This window comes from Pseudonaja textilis, chromosome 4 (assembly GCF_049901715.1).
Source record: "Pseudonaja textilis isolate UNSWEBS1 chromosome 4, rPseTex1.2, whole genome shotgun sequence".
Classification (NCBI taxonomy): domain Eukaryota; kingdom Metazoa; phylum Chordata; class Lepidosauria; order Squamata; family Elapidae; genus Pseudonaja; species Pseudonaja textilis.
Genome location: NC_141993.1, coordinates 19,800,461 through 19,819,597, shown reverse-complemented (window position 1 = coordinate 19,819,597; position 19,137 = coordinate 19,800,461). Strand labels below are relative to the sequence as shown.

General features: G+C 38.3%; 2 protein-coding genes across 3 annotated transcripts in view; one reads left to right on the top strand and one right to left on the bottom strand.

Moving 5' to 3' along the window:
- The window catches only part of FAM149B1 (family with sequence similarity 149 member B1), a 22,777-nt gene extending 19,028 nt beyond the window's left edge, over nt 1-3,749 (bottom strand). For both annotated transcript variants that reach the window (XM_026713561.2, XM_026713562.2), the window contains exons 1-2: nt 3,591-3,749; nt 232-327 (exon numbers count right to left, since the gene is read on the bottom strand). In XM_026713561.2, the coding sequence (XP_026569346.1) occupies nt 232-327; nt 3,591-3,640 (146 nt within the window). In that variant the 5' untranslated portion in view covers nt 3,641-3,749. The remainder of the gene's footprint in view (nt 1-231; nt 328-3,590) is intronic.
- On the top strand, nt 3,734-19,137 carry ECD (ecdysoneless cell cycle regulator). The gene is made up of 14 exons (XM_026713560.2): nt 3,734-3,868; nt 4,759-4,978; nt 7,236-7,353; nt 7,567-7,654; nt 7,831-8,009; nt 8,307-8,499; nt 9,085-9,213; nt 10,496-10,621; nt 11,870-11,955; nt 13,905-14,011; nt 16,601-16,781; nt 18,020-18,087; nt 18,239-18,456; nt 18,641-19,137. The coding sequence occupies exons 2-14, from the start codon at nt 4,777-4,779 to the stop codon at nt 18,863-18,865; spliced, it is 1,920 nt and encodes a 639-aa protein (XP_026569345.1). The 5' UTR covers nt 3,734-3,868; nt 4,759-4,776; the 3' UTR covers nt 18,866-19,137.

Below are 19,137 nucleotides of genomic sequence, written 5' to 3'. Positions count from 1 at the left end.
TTCGTTTCCAGAATGGTTGTGCTCTATCATCATGACCAAATATAGTCACTGATTGTACAGTATGGCTTGTTTCTTTTGACCCTAGCATCATCTCCAAACACAGCTATTTGATATAGCTTTTGAACAGAGGTTTAAAAAAAGGAAAATTAAAAAAAAATGGATAAAAGAATGCTTCTTTTCTAATTTTTTCTTTCCTAACTCTCCACCACAATTAATGATATATCCCAATACCTTGAAATATCTTCTTGACTTTCAGTGGATGGGTAACTGTCATCCAGTGAGTCCGGCCGGGGATGATGTTCTAAGGTATTCTTTGTAAGTCCTCGACTAAAAATAAATAAAAATGTCATTTGCTTGGTGACACTGAATTCCCTCAAATCAGTAAACAAATAGCATTAAAATTATTAGAAAGTGTATAGTATTTCCATTAACTTCAACAGAAAATCCCCAATTTATAAGCCACAAACCTTTTACCAATTCTCTCTCTTAAAAGAACCCTGATCCAACCAGTTCACGAACCTGAAAAAGCTGAGATTCAGTCCAGCTCTGTAGACAAATTAACCAGCCTATCCAATCCTGACAAGAGAAATTTAGGGTCCCAATTTTCCTATTATTTTCGGTATTTTTCCACATATAATTTATCCTTAGTATATTTGAACAAGAAACCCATGGATGTCCTAGCACTGTTATATAAATGTATGTAATGCAGCGTTACTTCATGCCTCTCCTCCCTGAAATATATTAAGAACAAAGATCTGGTTGAGATCCAAGGTGGAAATTACAGATAGTCCTCACTTACAACCAATACCTTAGTGATCCATTTAAAGTTACAACAGTACTGAAAAAAAGGGACTTATGCTTCGTTTTCACACTTATGATGATTGCAGGATCGTTATAGTCACATGATCAAAATTCAAATACTTGGAAACTGGCATGTATTTATGACAGTGTAGCATAATGGAATCAAGTGATCACTATCTGTAACCTTCCCAGCTGGCTTCCAACAAGCAGTCGATGGGGAAGCCAGATTCACTTAACAACTGCATGATTCACTTAACATCTGTATAAAAAAGGACGTATAATAGGGCAAAACTATTAGCAACTGTCTTGCTTAGCAGCAGATATTTTGGGCTTCATTATGGTTGTAAGTCAAGGACTACTTGTACTGAACTTGTTTTTGATTTAGGGTTTGATGAGGATCCAGTTACTAATCATGGCTGTACAAAGCCAGAAATGACTAAACTTGTGAACTCTCTGCTTTTCTTTGCATATCATGAAAATGCAACCCAGTAAACAATGTACCCTGCCTCAACAAATCATGGTTTAATGCCCTGGTTTTAATTCTTCCTGAAATGATAAAAGAAAAATCCAAACTTTTTATGCCACTGTAAGTGTGAAATCCGCAAGGCCCTCTTCATTTCCCCTCCTCATGAAAATCATAAAGCTTTCCTGTCTGTTTGATGTCCTGAGAAAGGTAATACTCTATCCCAGGACACACAGACTGAAACACCTCAAGGAAGGATCTTGACAGACTTGAGCAATGAGGCAACAACTGGAGAAAAGCAAGGTTTTACACCTACGCAGGAAAAACCAAAGGTACAAGTATAGAGCTAGGTGAAACCTGGCTCAAAAACAGTAACTGTGAGAGGGACCTTGAAGCCTTAGTGGACGATCGCTTGAACATGAGCCAGCAGTGTGCAACAGCAGCCAAAAAAGCTAATACAATCCTTGGTTGTATAAACAGAGGCCTAGAATCAAAATCACATGAAGTATTAGTACTGCTTTATAAAGCCTTGGTAAAACCACACTTGCAATACTGCATCCAGTTTTGATCACATTACAAAACAGATGTTGAGACTTTGGAAAAAGTGCAAAGAGCAACTAAGATGATTAAAGGCCTGGAGAATTTATAGAATTTCAGTATGTCCAGTCTAGAGAAAAGAAGGACTAGGGGTGAGATGATAGCAGTATTCCGGTATTTGAGGGGCTGCTACAAACAAGAAAGAGGGGGTCAACTTATTTTCCAAAGCACCAGAACGCAAAACAAGAAACAATGGATAAAAGAACTAATCAAGGAGAGAAGCAAAATGGAATGAAGGAGAAACTTCCTAAGAGTTAACCAGTGGAACAGCTTTCCTTAAGAAGTTGTAGGTGCTTCATCACCTTCAGAGAGTTATTAGGAGTGCAGAAAAAATAATTACTACTAACCTGCTTTCAATCGAGGATCTGTATATTGCGCAAGTCAAAAAGAGGACTGTGAAAATATTTACATCCTGGACATAAACTGTTTCAACTCCATTCCTTAAAACAACGCTATAGAGCACTGCACACCAGAACAACTAGACACAAGGACAGTTTTTTCCTGAAAGCCATCACTCTGCTAAACAAATAATTCCCTCAACACTGTTCGACTATTTACAAAGTCTGCACTACTATTACTCTTCTCATCACTCCTTATCACCCATCCCCTCCCATCTGTGACTGTATGACTGTAACTTTGTCACTTGTATCCTTACAATCTATATGGACTGTTTCCCGGTATGATTTGATTGCTTATTCTACCCTATAACTATCATTAAGTGTTGTACCTGATGATTCTCGACTCTTGATGAATGTATCTTTTCTTTTATGTACACAGAGAGCATTTAGGGAGCCTCGGTGGCGCAGTGGTTAGAGTGCAGTACTGCAAGCTACTCCTACTGCAGTTTGGCAGATCGAATCTCACCAGACTCAAAGTTGATTCAGCCTTCCATCCTTCCGAGGTGGGTTAAATGAGGACCCAAATTGTTAGGGGCAATAGGCTGACTCTGTAAACCACTTTGAGAGGGCTGGAAAGCACTATAAAGCGGTATATAAGTCTAAGTGGTGTTGCTGCTCGTGCTGTTTGCACCAAGACAAATTCCTTGTGTGTCCAATCACCCTTGGCCAATAAAAGAAATTTAATCCTATTCTATTCTATCACTGGAAGTTTTTAAGAAAAGACTGGACAGCCACCGCAACCTGAAATGGTATAGGTTCTCCTGCTTGAGCTGGGGGTTAGACTAGAAGACCTCTAGTTCTATTCTGATTGATTGGAGCACTTCCCAACGAAGCCCAGAGCTCACTCCTCTCACAGGCCCGAGTCTCCAGACTGGACTGACCTCCCTTCCCACCCAAGGATGCGGCCGCTTGCTTGTCTTTAGTTTAGAGCAGGGGTGGGCAACAATGGCTCCTTTACAAGTTATGGACTTCAATTCCCAGAATTCCTGAGCCAGCCTCAGGAATTCCTGAACTAGCCTCAGGAATTCTGGGTGTTGAAGTCCACAGGTCATAAAAGGGCCACAGTTGCCCACAGCTGGTTTAGAGAAATGTGCAGAAGACGCGGGTGTAGAGCTGCCTCGAACCCGCTAGGGGGAGCCCTCCTCCGGGAGCGCTCGAGCCAAAGAACGTGGGAACGGAGCACAGAAAAATTTAGGCGGCGCAAAGAGCCTCGTCAGGCCGCCGCGGGGCTTCCCTGGAAGGCAAGACCGCTTCTCCGGAAGGGCTGGCAGCGCCTGGAAAGGCTCCGAGGGACCCGCGCTTCGGGTTTGGCCCACGAGAACGTCACTCACATCCCCTGGACGTCGGGGGGCACCGGCTTCCGGGTGTATCGTGAGATCATCCTACCGCCTCAGCGGTTCATCTCGGTCCTCGTCGGCGCAGCCGGCTGGCCGGCTCGGCCCCGGCCGCCATGGCGACGCCCCCTCCTTCTCCTCCCACTCCGGCCGAGCGGAAGTCCCTTCTCTATGGTAGCGAGAGGGCGGGTGGAGGGAACGCGCAGGCCGCGGCGCGCAGCGATGACCTAAGAGCAGCCGCTCCGGTTTAAGGCGGTGAAGTTGGCGGCCTTGAGGTGAGTCGTTTGTTCTGGGAGCAGAGCTGGTTTTTGGCGGGCATCCATTCCCCCTCCCACCTGTGTTTTATTAACAAAAGTATGTGAATATCCATATTTATCTAGAACAGGGGTGTCCAACCTTGGCAACTTTAAGACTTGTGGACTTCAACTCCCAGAATTCCTCAGCCAGAATTCTGGGAGTTGAAGTCCACAAGTCTTAAAGTTGACAAGGTTGGAGACCCCTGATCTAGAAAGAGGCGTGGGTGTTTCATAAAAGTTTGCCTTTCTTCCTTTTGCAAAGACTAAAAGCAGCTTCAAAGCCAATGGATTGATGCAGCTCTTAGTTGAACTGAAAATAGTGCCGGAGTGGAAATCGGAAAGCCAAAGTAGAGCTGGAAGGGACCTTGGGAGGTCTTCTAGTCCAACCCCCTGCTCAAGCAGGAGACCCTATTTCAGAGAAATGTTGCCCAATCTCTTCTTAAAAACCTCCAGTGATGGAGCGCCCACAACTTCTGGAAGCAAGCAGTTCCATTGATTAATTGTTCTCACTGTCAGGAAATTTCCTTTTAGTTCCAGATTGCTTCTCCCTCTTATTAGTTTCCATCCATTGTTTCTTGTCTCCTGGTGCTTTGGGGAAATAAGTTGACTCCCCCCCCCTTTGTGGCACCCCCTCAAAATACTGTAATTCTGCTACCATGTCCACCTTAGCCTTTCTTTTCTCTAGATTGGCCATACCTGATTCTTGCAACCTTTCTTCAGGTTTTTGTTTATATATATAAAGGGGATTCTTTTGGATGATTCATTCTAAGATTGACAAATCAGTTGGGTAGCAAATCATTCATTAACTGGCATTTTAATATGGGGGCCCTCTGTGTAGAAATGGCTTTAAAATATTTCTCTTTTTAAAGGGGCCTGTGGGATGCAGAATGGAGAAGGAGTTAGGTTTTGTGGCTGTTGAGGACACAGTCCATTACCAGTTATTCCTGATACATGAATCAGAAGACCCAGAATATCTTCAAGACATCCTACAACAATATATTGAAAAAATACTAGCACATTTTGCCCCTATCCTGGTTTCCTACATCTGGCAGAATGAGTCATTCAATCTAAAGTACAAACCTGCAAAAGGTAAAACAATGCTATCTAATGCTGTCTTTATACACACTAGCAATTGTACTGTAACATTCTCTTCCTCCTTCAGCACTTAGCAGTGGATGTTTTGGAAAATGAGGGGTGGGGAGTGGTATTCCCACCATGCTAGTGGCAATGTTCTTCACAGCTTATTTTCCCAAGAAACAACATGGTTATTATTGTTTATGTTTCAAATTGCGATAGCTTGAAACTGTTTTAAGTTTTAATAGTCATACAAAACTTTTTTTAAAAAAAATAGGCTTATGTTAAGTTTTTATAGTATTATATATCTATCTGTTGTTTAAAATGGTAAAATTATAAAAAATTCTAAACCAAAGATGATTAAACTATGGATGGCAAACAGTTTACCGGCCCCCATTTTTCTGTACCCACAACATCCTCAAATCACATGCCAAGATTTGGTGACGAAATTACCAACTTTCAGTAATGCGGTTTTCCGCAGCAAAGCTGTCAGGCAGCATAAACAATTGGGAAAAACTGGAAAAATGTAATTTTTCTCCAGTGACTTAAATGAGAGATATTCTCCTAACCCTTTGAAGGGCAGACAGGCCAAAAGGATTGCCCATACCCATTCAGTTGTTTATCCTAATTATGAGAAAATTGTACTATTCCTTTCTCTATCTCTTAAACTTGCTGTTTTCTTGCTTTATCTTCTTGCCAATCTCTAGTACTGAATACAGGATTTAAAAAAAATATTGTTAATTATGTAAAATAAGTTCTAACAAATTGTTATCCCCCCAAAATTAAATGCTTAAAGCAGACAAAGAGTAATACAAAGGAAAAAATGAAGCTGCTCTGTATATGTGAAAAATTTGCAGTTATTCCAATAACAGTTATTTTTGACATAATTACAATAAGCTAATCCATTCTTTTACAGGTAGTCCTCGACTTAAAGCCACAATTGGCTCCAAAGTTTCTGTTGCTAAGAGAGACATTTGTTAAGTGAGTTTTGCCTCATTTTACGATCTTTCTTGCCACAGCTGTTAAGTGAAACACTGCAATTGATAAATTAGAAATCCAGTTGTTAAGTGAAACTGGCTTCCCTATTGACTTTGCTTGTGAGAAAGTCACAAAAGGTGATTATATGGCCCTGGGACACAGCAACAGTCATAAATATGAACTAGTTTCCAAGCATCTGAACTTTGATCATAGGGATCAAAGCACAGCAGTCGTAAGTGTGAACAATGTTGATTCCCTATCATGGGGAGGGTTGCAGTGGTGTGAAAGATGGTATCAGTGTGTGCTCCCTTCAAAATCCAAGAAAAAAATACTCAGACTCCATGGATTAGAGCAAAGTTATCCTTTTACTGGAAATTAAAGTGGAAGCTACAGATGGAATTCCAAATCTGAGAAATTGGTGCGCAGATCACATATACAAAGGAATGGAATTGTTCCCACCCCCAAAAGTCCAAAAGACTCTTCCAATTAAAAGTTCTGAATGTGATCATGTGGGCATCTTCAGGTGGTGATGAGGCCTCTGTCCGTTGACCTTGACATATTTTGATAAAACTTCGCAGCTGCGCAAAAAAGGATAGAAGCTAGCAAGGAAATGGAAAGTTAAAGACAAGAATTCATACACCCCCCTCCCCTTGCTTACCCACAGTAAAGGAATGCAAAACACCTCCAGCTCTCTTCCCCCCAGTCACCCCTCCCCCCATTGCTAATGACAGCTGAAAGAATTAAGCCTGGCAGCCGAGAAGATGTAGCCGAAGAGATCTTGAGGCTGACAGATGGACATAAGCCACTCTTTTCAGTGCTGTTGTAATTTTGAATGGTCACTAAACAAATGGTTGTAAGCCAAGGACTACCTGTACTTAAAAGCTGTCAGACTGCTCTGGGACTCTATTTACAGTGTTTGTTAAATAACAAAGAGAAAGTTATTTATGTAAAAATAGCAAAAATTTTGCTACATTATTTATAAGTTTGTCTCACAAATGGTTGCTAATAATTCTTATTGTTAGGGGAATCGTTTTGTGTTTCATTGATTGTAACTTTTATTGGTCAACTGATTTAAATCAAATTCTTCTGTCTGTCACTTTGGTTTGTTTGTTTTTATATGTATGGATTGAATGTTTTAGGCCCAGGCATATGCTACTTAAGTTTTGGTATTAAGTTTCATTGCTTTTAATCTTTTATGATCTGTCCTGAGTTGCTGTAAATTATGATCTGTCCTGAGATGTTGCAAATTGATAAATAAGATAAGAAATAATCTAATAACTTCTGTTCTTTCTAGGAAATCTACCTGCTCATATTACTGGTCACACAAAGTTTGGAGATAACATTGAAGATGAATGGTTTATTGTTTACCTCATAAAGGAAATTACAAAGGAATTTCCAGAATTATTAGCTAGGTATTTTTATTTGCTGATTAAACAGACTATGATTTTAGCTGTTCTTTGCAAAGTGTTTGCAAAGCATTCTTTGCAGATGCTTTACTGAAATAAAATTTGGGGAGGATTTTTTCTGAATAAAGACTGCACTACAGCATGGTATCCATATGCATTGAATTAAATTAAGGTACACTAATTCCAAATAATGAGTAAATACTCTATTTATTTGAATAGAGTGGATGACAACGATGGTGAATTCCTTCTGATAGAAGCAGCCGACTACCTTCCAAAATGGTTGAATCCTGAAAACAGCACCCATCGGGTAAGAGACTTAAGAATGTTAAATACCTAAAAAGCTAATTTTTTGGAATAATATTGTAATCTTATTTTGAATTTATTATGTTTTTTCAAGATCCTTTCAGTCATAGACTTGATAATTTTTGACGCACTTTCAAAAAACTTTCAGATTTAATAAATTTATATATATGTATTTGTCAGGTATTCTTTCATAGTGGAGAATTATGCATAATTCCCTTACCAAAGAATGCTGAAGGGAAGAAATTACTACCTGGTATAAACCCTACAATTCCCCAGGTCCTGAAATTGTTTTCTGGCCATTCTGAGGATTTTGTGGCTTCAAAATCTATTAAAGCAGCGGTATATAAACGCATCAATGGGTAAGTGACTGAATCTGAATATACATATTCAGATATATATAACAACGTATATACTGTTATAACTGTATATGCAATACCTGATATGCTGGTTCATACACATTTATTAATAGTAGCAGTTTTTTACCATATTTGGAAGTAATATCATGCAATATTTTACTGAAATAAAAATAAATAAAAATAAATAAAATATTGCAGATTACCCAGTTCTTCCATTTATATTCTAACCTATAAGAGTTGCCTCTACCAGGATTATCTCTTTTTTTTTTTTTTTCACCTCATTGCAATTTTGTGCCCTAGGTATCCTAAGAAGATCCAGACTTGTCTTCATCGAGCTCACTGTTACCTTCCAGCCGGCATTGCCGTAGTTCTGAGGCAACGTCCTGTGTTAGTGTCAGCAGCAGTCCAAGCTTTTTACCTTCGAGATCCCATTGACTTAAAAGCCTGCCGCATTTTCAAAACCTTTCCCCCTGAAACACGTGTGATGGCATCAGTAAGTGGAGATTAAGCTTCTGAATTAATCTTCACAATTAATTCACCTTATCGTATGTGGTTTATGAATGATTTGTTTGGCATTTTAATTTTGTCCTTTTTTTTTAGGTACAAGTCTAACCTAACTTGTCTAATTTTCAATCTCTTATATAGTTCTACAAGAGATTGGAGATTAGGCAAATGAGGTTAGATCTGTACTATAGAATTACAATTATACTATAATTAGTATATAGTATAATTATAGTATAGTATAATTAGTATAATAAAATACTATAATTCTATAATATCTTCCTTGCTCTCTCTCATTTAATTTTTCAAGTAATAGAAGTGGTTCTCACTTGGCAACTACCTTGGACAGTAGCCATTCACTGTCCTGATCTTTGTGACCAATGCCCTCATTCATAGCACTTGCAGGTCTGTAAAGCAAAGGAGAGTTGAAATAAAATCATGTCTCACTTAGCCACTGCTTGCTTAACGTGGGCCATGACGGTGGTTGCCAAACAAGGAGTAGCTGTAATAGGCCAAAGCAGATTCAAATAAGTTTTCAGAAAAGTGAATTTTTAATGAAATATTCTGATATTTTCAGGTTCTTTTTACAAAGTGTCTATATGCACAGCTGGTTCAACAGACATTTGTACCAGACAAACGGAGTGGCTACTCATTACCTCCTCGTTCACATCCTCAATACAAAGCCTATGAATTAGGCATGAAATTGGTAAGTATCTACCTTGACCTTTGGTATTTTTACAACGAAATATTAATTTTGAGATATACACACATATTCACACAAACACAGTAGAGGCACACAAGCAAACACACAGGCAACCAAAGACCAGAATCTATACACAAACTAAATTCATAAAAAAAAATACATATAATAGAACTTGATAAGACCGAGATGCTCATGGCAGTTTTCTGCAATTGCATATGTCTTCTTTGGCCATCAGTCAAAAATTAATAAATATATATAATGGAATTTATTCAGGTAGCCAGATGCTTGTGGCCTCAAGACTGTAATTGTCATACCTGAGTATAAAGATAAAACTTACAATGTAAAACCATGTGTTTTATTAATTTCACTTCCCCTGCTTTGCATGGTTGCAATGCCCTGGTGATCTGCCTAAGGAAGGGCATTAATATAACTCCTAGATAAGTATTGAAAATGGGTAAGTTATTCTAAGTAATTTGTAGGAAAATCTCTTGAAGTTGGATATAAACTTTTGGTTGTTTCAGAATAAGGTGTTTCATTAGCTGATGTTAAATCAAAATCTTACTAAGATAATGCTCAATTTATCCTATTATTTAGGCTCTTTAACCTGATAGAAACAAACACAACATTCTCTAATATTCTATATTAATTCTTCATTAAAAGAATATAATAAGAACTACAAATATTCCCCTAGATCAGGGCTGTCAAACTCGCAGCCTGCAGGCCAGAGGCGCTATGCGTTGACCATGCCCATGCCTGAGGATGCTTGGTTTAGCAAAGGGGGGGAAAGTTGCAATAAGTCACATGATGATGCAGTGACGACACAAGTGTGACACCCCTGCCCTAGATTAGCAGGGCACCTCCCCTTGCAATCAATTGGATTCCAATCTAATTTTCCTTGTGTATTTTTATTCCAAATGTTCTTTTAAGGTATTTCATCTAAAGATTGTTCTCTGGCGGGTGGCAGCATCTAGGTGAGTTTAGTTAATCTTGACAAATAAGCCAGGTTGGACCTAGTTAATAGTTGGATAAGAGACCACCAGCCTGTTTTAAGGCTGTAGATTGGATTCGGAATAAAAAAATAAAATAAAGCCATCACAGAAAATGGCCACAGGGAACTACTACTTTATATTCTGTATAATCACTAAGCAAAGAATGGGGTGTTTCCACAGAGTGACCAGGTGTTAAAGTACAATACAAAGCAAATGTCTTTATTTTGAAAACGCATTGCAACAATTCTAACAGGTGAATAACATACATTTGGTTTTTCCTCCCATATTGCTCACAGGCTCATGGCTTTGAAATTTTATGCTCAAAGTATAGTTCAGCTTCTTCTGATTCCAAGAAACAAATACTGAATGTTCCATTATGGGATAGCTTTCTTAGGGCTCTCCAGAAGAACAATTATTTTAAGGTGAGATACGTGTATAAATTGCAAGAAAGCACACCTGCCTTAGCTTTTCACTGAAACCGTCTGTTGTTGATATAATGTTGCCACAGTTTAAACCATAGCCTAAATTTATATTTTAAAAGGAGTATGTCCACACTGTTAACATAATAATGAGATATAAATGAAATAAAGAAATATTTATTCATTGCATATTCATAAAAGAATGACATCCTCATCTTTGATGTTCAAAATGCAATCTCAAACAGATAGCTTGCAATTGTCCTAGTTGTTAGGATTCATTCTTCTAGGTTATTTCTGGGCTTCAGAGGTGATTGTGGGGATTTAACAAGACTATCCAGCTTCATGGAATTAAGCCATTTGATTTGTGGAATGCTAACTGTCTGTTTGCTTTCTGTTGACTGTAAATGCGTCCAATTCCTTATATATGCACACTCTCACAAAACAAGGTTGGAGAAATTCCAACTACTGAAATGTTTGATTGAAAGGTATTTTGGAATATTTTTGTGTTTATTTCCTAATAACACAGTTCAGCCCTTGTTTTATCATGAGTGTTTATTAACTACATTCAATCATGTCTTTGACAAGTTTATATCATTGTGATATGTATTTCTATTACCATCTTAAAAAAACAACAGTTGGGTTCTAATAACAAAGTAGTAATGATTAGGGTTGTGCAAAACCACTGAGAGAATTGATTTGACAAAGCTTTTTGGCTGCTAACAAGGAATATTTGCAAGCAAAAAAAGAAATTCACTTTGATGGCATGGAATGAATTGGACTGCTGTGAAGAATGTGACTGTTCTGATGGATTTTTCTGCTGCTTCTGGGGATTGATTACAGATAATACATGATGTTAGATGTTCACTTTTCTATTAGAAGAATGCCAGGGATGAGGAGTGATGGACAGGTTCTATGACAGTTATAGGATTAACCAGTCATTTATAACCCCAAATTTGTGGCTATCCAAATTCTATCATTACTTCAGGTTTCATTCACATTATCTCTCAGCCTGTTTAATGTGTTGGGGAGAAGCGTTTAATTTACTCTCTCTCGTGCTATGGAGGTCTGATTTATGGGGTCCTTGTTGCTCTCTGAGCATGATGGTTTTCTTGTTGCACACATTTCATTATCAAACTAAGCAATATCATTAGCACTGATAAAGTTACCTACTTTGGTAATGCAATGTCTACGAACTATCACACTCAGCACAGTTCAACGCTGAGTTACAAACTGACTATTTTTTTCCCAAAGGGTGAAGTAGAAGGTTCTGCTCAGTATCTTCATCAGTTGCAAATGGCAGAAAACTATTTTCTACAGACTGTAGCCAACTCAGAAAGGTGAGATAAAGTTGGTTGTGTTTAATTTTCTTGGTTTGGCATTGCTGATCTCTGCATGGTTAAATGTGGAAATATAAGAATGTATTACTGATGCTGGCTTAATACACTACTTTTCTGGATTGTACTTCTTAAATAACCTGATAAATGTTTCTCCCACAAAGGAAGATGTGTGGTCTTCTAGAAAAACAGTGTAAATTCAGTAAGAAACCACAGGCATTTGAGTTTGAATCAAATTCAAAACACAGGTATCTTTGGAACCTCTGAGAGAAAGCCATATGAAACTCAATTGCGTTTATTCATTTCAGAGATAATACTATATTTCAGAAGATAAAAAATTAAAATGATTAAAGTGCTAATGTATTAAAGCCATGTTGCAATTGGTTATATTTATCTGTTATGATTTATAATTTCTGAAAATATTAGAAATGTGGTTCAGAAAGAACATTTTCATAGATAACACTCAAGTGGAAAAATGTCCAATCTCAGTCAAAAGTTAACACAATATACAGAATACCAGAGTTGGAAGAGACCTTGTGCTGTAGATCATCTAGTCAAACCCCCTGCTCTGACAGGAGATCATCCACAATTTCTGACAGATGGCAGTCCAGCCTCTTGAAAGCTTCCAGTGGTGAAGCTCCCACAACTTCTGAAGGCAAGCGGTTCCATTATTTCTGCTTATTTCTAGGTTGAATCTCTCCCTGATCATTTGCATCCATTGTTCCTTGTCTGGTCTTCGGGTGCCTTGGAAAATAGCTGGAACCCCTCCTCTCCTCTCCATGACATATTTATATTTATACAGAGGCCATAAAATAATTCTACATCATGATAACAATTACAATCATAGGAATAGTAGTACATTTATAGCAAATAAAAATCCTAAAGCAGCTTAGGATTTACACAAGGTTTACACAAGGGGCCTATCGTCTATTTTTTCTAACTCCTGGAACATCCACTCACAACTATTTCCATGAGTCAGTCTTAGGTCTAGTGAATTCTGTCAATTGCTGCTAAGCTATTCTTGAGCGATGTGGTAGCCTAGAGATGGAGCTCTCGCCTCACAATCCGAGGCCAATACTTCTCCCTCTGGGTGCAATGAGTAATTGCTTGTGAATTCTGCGTAGGTAGTGAGGAAAGGCATTGGGTCAGTAAATGCTCAGCTCCAGCTGCCCCGACCCCACCCCAAAGCAAGGGATTGCAGGGTCATTAAAAGAGAAAAAAGTCCTAAGTTAACTCTTACTGTTGTTTCCAGTAACTAATTATAATGTTATAATCTAAATTACAGCATTATAAACTATAATAGTATTTATAGCAAATTATGATCCTGGGCTTGAAAATGATGTTAAGTGAGAGGCAGGCAAACCACATTTTCCAAATAATATAGAATCACAACCAAATATTTAACCGGTTGCTTTATGAAAAGCTTATTTATAGGTAGCCCTTGCCTTATAACCACAACGGAGCCCAGAATTTAGGTCATATGTCATTGCAGTCATTATGCTGAAGTACCACAGGACTGGACTCAATTTTACAAGCATTTTTACAATGACCATAAAACAAGTCACTGTAGTTGTTAAGCAAATCAGACAGTTATTAAACAAACCATGTGTATGCAAATCCAGTATATCCATTAGCCATTTTATACTGTAAAGTATAAATGCTTATAAATGTGAGCCAGGTGCCTGAAATGCAATCGTGTGACCTGAAGGGGGAAGGCAGCAATCTAACTTTTGAGTACAGGTCATAGGCAGCTTTTTTTTTTTTTTTGAGTACAAATCATAAGTCCATCATAATTTTGAACAATCATTAAGTGAGGATTGCCTTGTAAGGCACGAAGAGCAGTTCTTTTTACTAGTGAGTTTATGATTGGATCAGTTGTGAAAAAGTGATTTTAAACATTGCCAGTTGAACACGTTTAATTCTGTATTTCGGTGTTGCATTTCTTTTACTAGCTCAGTTGCTGTTAGCCCAGGAGAAGAAATTCTGGCGATATTAAAAAAAAATCTGTTCAATTTGGAGGATTTGAGAAAGAGCTCCGACATTCTACCTCCAGAGGATGGTAAGTAGCGGGAGAGTTTTAAAAATAATGATCAGAATTATAGAAACCTGTAGATATGCTTTTATTTTATTCATTGATTTTTGCTTTTCTTGCTCTTTTGGCCATCCTAAAGGAATGAAAATGATATTTCATTACTTTTAAGGCAGGGGTTCTCAACCCCCAGTCTGCAGCACAGTACTGGACCGCAGCCTGTTGGGATGCAGGCCACGCAAGCGGCAGACAAATGCATGGAGCTCCACTCATGCAAGTGAAACCATCCCCACCCCCCAAGCCTGCCGCTGCCAGTCCGCAGAGCCAAAAAGGTTGGGAGAACCACTGCCTTAAGAGCTTTAAATACCTTTCTTCTTAGGACGCCATAGAAGAGTTTGAAGTGATAGAACTGAGAATAATCAAATGTACGGAATGGTGATTTTTTTAAAAGTATCTAATTACAATCCCGGGACCATTCAATATTGTAATTGAGAGTTAGTTGTGACAACCAAAATTATGTTATAAAGCACACACACACACACCCTCAATCCAGCACCGTTGTAATTTTGAATAGTTCCTGAATGACTGGACATTAAGTGAGGATTCCTTGTAAGATTATTCCAAGATAAGCATTTGTGAGATTGCGGACTATATTGTACAGTCTGAATCTAATGTACTCCATCTAATTTATGAGAGAGAGGGAGAAAGAGAATGGAAATGGAAAAGTGCTCTGCTTTTCTTCCATTACAGAGATGGAAAGTAAAAGGGAGTTTCTACAATATGGGCATATTTTGAATCACCTGGTTCCCTCCAGTCTCATTTTTCTTTGGCTCTCATTTACAGCAGACTCAGTCAGCTGTTACACATTGCAAGCCACTTCCTTATCTTGGGACAAGGAATATTGTCTTATAAAAGCCCAACCAAGCATAATATACCACAGAGAAAGAAAGACAACCTACCCAAGATGAAACCAGCATAGTTGCCCAAAAAGCTCTCTGACAAGCTACGGGGCAGAAGGAACAAGTATAAAAACATGGAAAGAGGGGGACACAACTAAAACAGAATACCGAGACGTAGCCAAATCTGCAAGGTTGGAGTCAGGAAAGTTAAAGTGGAATTATCACTTTTCATGATCTCAATGCTCTCTCTCTGTTGATGCAGCGTAGGACTGCTTTGGCTTTTTTGGCAGCTGCAGCACACTGCTGGCTCACAATTAAGTGGTTGATCTCCTGGGACATCTAGATCCTTTCACGGTTAGTACTGTTGTACTACTGTTGTACTGCCTATTCTATACCTGTGCATTTGATTTTTCCTGCCTAAATGCAGCGTGCTGTAGCTGCCAAAAAAGCCAAAACAGTCTTAGGCTGCCTCAATTGAGGGATAGCATGAAGACCACAAAAAGTGATAGTATCGCTTAACAAAGAGAAGGATTAGGGATGACATGATACTGTCTTCCAATATTTGAGATGCAGTCACAGAGAAGAAGGGGTTGACTTATTCACCAAAGTACCAGAGGGCAGGACAAGAAGGATTGGGTAGGAACTTGTTAAGGAAAGATCCGAGATTTGGAACTAAGGAAAAAAATTCTGATGGGAGGACAATTTAATCAGTGGAAAAGCTTTTGTCTCCCAGAGCTGTGGTTCCTCCATTGCTGGATGCTTTTCGGAAAAGATTTAACATCCATTTGTCCAAGATGGGATAAGGCGGAGGTCTCCAAACTTGGCAACTTTAAAAGACTTGTGGACTTCAACTCCCAGAATTCTCCAGCCAGCCTGGCTGGCTGAGGAACTCTGGAAATTGAAGTCCACAGGTCTTAAAAGTTGCCAAGTTGGGGGACCCCTGGTATAAGGTCTCCTACCTTGGGCAGCGGGTTGGCTGAGAAGACCTCCAAGGTCTCTTTCAACCCCATGGTTCTAGGTTTGGTTCTACCATCTGAACTCACAACATTACGATATTATTATTAGTCTATCATCGTTTATCAGTCTATGATCTGAACCTACAACATAATAACAGACTGATAAAACACTATCGTTTTATGGTTTTTATTAACACTAGGTAAAATAAGCTAGAATAAGCTGTGTTTATCCTTGCCAGACCCAAATTTGATTATACTGTTAGGAATTCTCTTAAGATTTATTTGGACCACTATATAATAGTTAAACTAGGAACTGGATGAAATCACTCCATAAGGAGGACAGGCAGTCTGCCAGATATAATCTTGATCCTTTAACCTGGAATAACATTTCATCAGACTATTGGATTAGGCATATAACACCATTTCTGTCTTGTCTTATAGTGCTAATATCGCAACCCAGTTTTAATAGCATATGAGGACCTAGAATTAAGAGAACCATTGAGTATTAGACAGATATGCAAACTCTGGAGAGTATTTTGATGATTCTGAATTTGGCATATAGCAACATGGCTCCATTCAAACTTAATCAGCTCCGTCACATTTTTTGCAAAAAACGGAAAGCTTTTTTGGACATTTCTTTTCCTAATATATCTGCAGCTGTTTGCAACTTTCACATATGTTTTCTTTTTTACAATCAGCAATATTGTGTGCTTATTATCTTATTATATATAAATTATCCTCATATTTACATGCTACTCTTTTAGATGACAGCTGGCTAGAGATTTCTTCAGATGCTCTGGATCAGATTCTTAAGGATACATCTGGCACAAATAAATCTAATTTTGCCTCAGAGGAAAAGCAGAACTATGATTTGACTGAGGTTGCTGAAAGCATGAAGGCTTTTATAGCCAAAGTCTCAACATATGAAGGAGCAGAAATGCCACGGTAGGTTAGTTATATGACTGGAGCATGCTTCCATATAATGTAATCATTTCTGTATTGGTGAATCATTTTCAAATAATATAAGGCAAATTTGAGAAATGAACCCTAGGCATTTATATCAAATTTATTACATATGTCAAAAATAATTGTTACTTGGTAAATAACTTTTAAGTATTTATTAAAATATTGGCTTAAATTGCGAGTGCAACTTTTGTTTAGTTTCCTGAAACTGAAATTCATTTGAACTTGCAGATTTTTGCCAGAAAATGGGTGGTAAAACCCATTCTATATGTGTAGAAAATAGACACAAGAAAATAATTTGATATACACCAGCGGTCCCCAACCTTTCCACTTTGGCAGCCCGGCACAGGGGAGTGTGTGCGTGTGCCAGGTACATAAGCGCGCACAGCTCCATTGGTGCAAACAGCAGGCACGCCCTCCATTTGTGCGAATGGACCATTGTGAGCAGATGGCGCTTGTGCGTGGATGGCGCTGGCACTCGCGCATGAAACTCCCTCATGCGAGCAGAAGGCACTTGAGCAGACAGCGTTCTTGCTGGCAAAGCTCCACTTGCGTGAGCGAAGCGTGCTCCCACACAGATGCTCTCCATTCATGCAAGTGGAACTTCCTGCCCAAGCACAAATGAGTGGAGCTTCACACACATGCACTTGCTCATCGCTTGCGCAACCCAGTTTCGAACAGGCTGCGGCCTGGTAGTAGGCCAGAAGTTGTGGATCCCAATATAGAGGATCTATTCATCTTCCTAATTCAGGCAAATTGTATAATAGCAAAGAATACTGCATGTTCAGTTTAATTAAATAGTAATTAAATAATTTAACTGTGTTTAGTTTGCTCAGTCCTATTGCCACAAGCAATATTGATGATTAACCCTTATTTTTAATTATAGTTTATATTTAAAGATAATATTTAAATATAATATTCATGTGATATTTACTTGTAAAAATCTTTATCATCTGCATAGGAAAACATGCCGTTCCATGCTGATTATTTTGTTAGGGACCTATGTAGACATTCAAAAGAACAGAGGGAATTTTCACTAAATCCCAGTGCACTTTGACTACCCTGTCTGTTCCAGAAAAGAAAAGAAAAGCGGTGAAGAAGTAATTCTGTACACATAAATTGCTGCTGATTCTAAGAAATCATTTCAAAGTCTTCTTGTATTATATCGTTACCTCAAATACCACCAACATAAAATATAATTATGATTTCTTAACTTTCAGGTCTTCCACTGAGGGCCCTGTCAATTTTGATGCTGACTCATTCACAGAGGCTTTGGATAAAATCCTGGGTGAGTTGCCAGAATGAAATGGTTTGAGATTAACGTTTTCCTCTTATCTCTGTCCTGGAATCACACATAGGTTTGGATACTTCACTTTCCCTCTCCTCAAGTATTACTTGCTTTTGGTCTTAATTCTGACACCTTTCTGTATTGCTTCTAGGGGCAAATTCTGAGGAGCTGGACTCTGACGACTTAGAAGAAGAAGAAGAATTTGAATTCTTAGACAGTGACGAAGAGAGTGACTTAAAAGCTGATTCTCAAGGAGATACGGCATCTTGGAATGAAACCACCGAAAATCTCCAAACATACATGAATGAAATGGATCGTGAATTATCATCCACCGCTATTGGCAAAAGCTTTACCAATCAGAAGAAAGGAGTATGTTTAAACTTATACCATCTTTTGAGTGATTTAGGAGGGAATGGCTGTTGGGGTTATTGTGTTTTTTTTTCTATGTCAGCTATAATATGAAATCACACAGCATTTGTCTTTTTCAATCTAAATGACATCTGAGTCCAGTGTTAATAAAAAGTGTCTTGTTTATTGTCTTTATTTATCATAGGAGGGATCTGTTAAAGTATTTCCACATGAAGACCCTAATCCAGATTTGGAAGGCAATCAGAATAAAGAAGATCCTGATACAACATCTGTGGACATTGACTTGAACCTAGTAACTAACTTGTTGGAATCCTATAATGCTCAAGATGGATTAGCAGGACCTGTTTCTAACATTCTGCAGAGCATGGGAGTGTATTTGCCAGATAATACTGACCAAAAGCCTCACTAGCAATTCATGGATGCAATAAATTGGTTTCCTCATTTAAAGGATATATTGCTTAAGTAAAAGCATTTAAAAAACAACCTTTTTAATGAAGTTCTCTAAAGATGCTTTTGCAAGCAGATTTGAATAATTTGGAGTAATCCTTCTCAACTACTTAACCATCTTGTGGAATCTGTTTTCTGAAATAATAATGGTAAGTGCCGGGGAAAAAAGGACTCTTGCAAATATTTTTAAAATCCATTTTATATTCATTAAAGTATTTGGAATTTTCTTGCAAA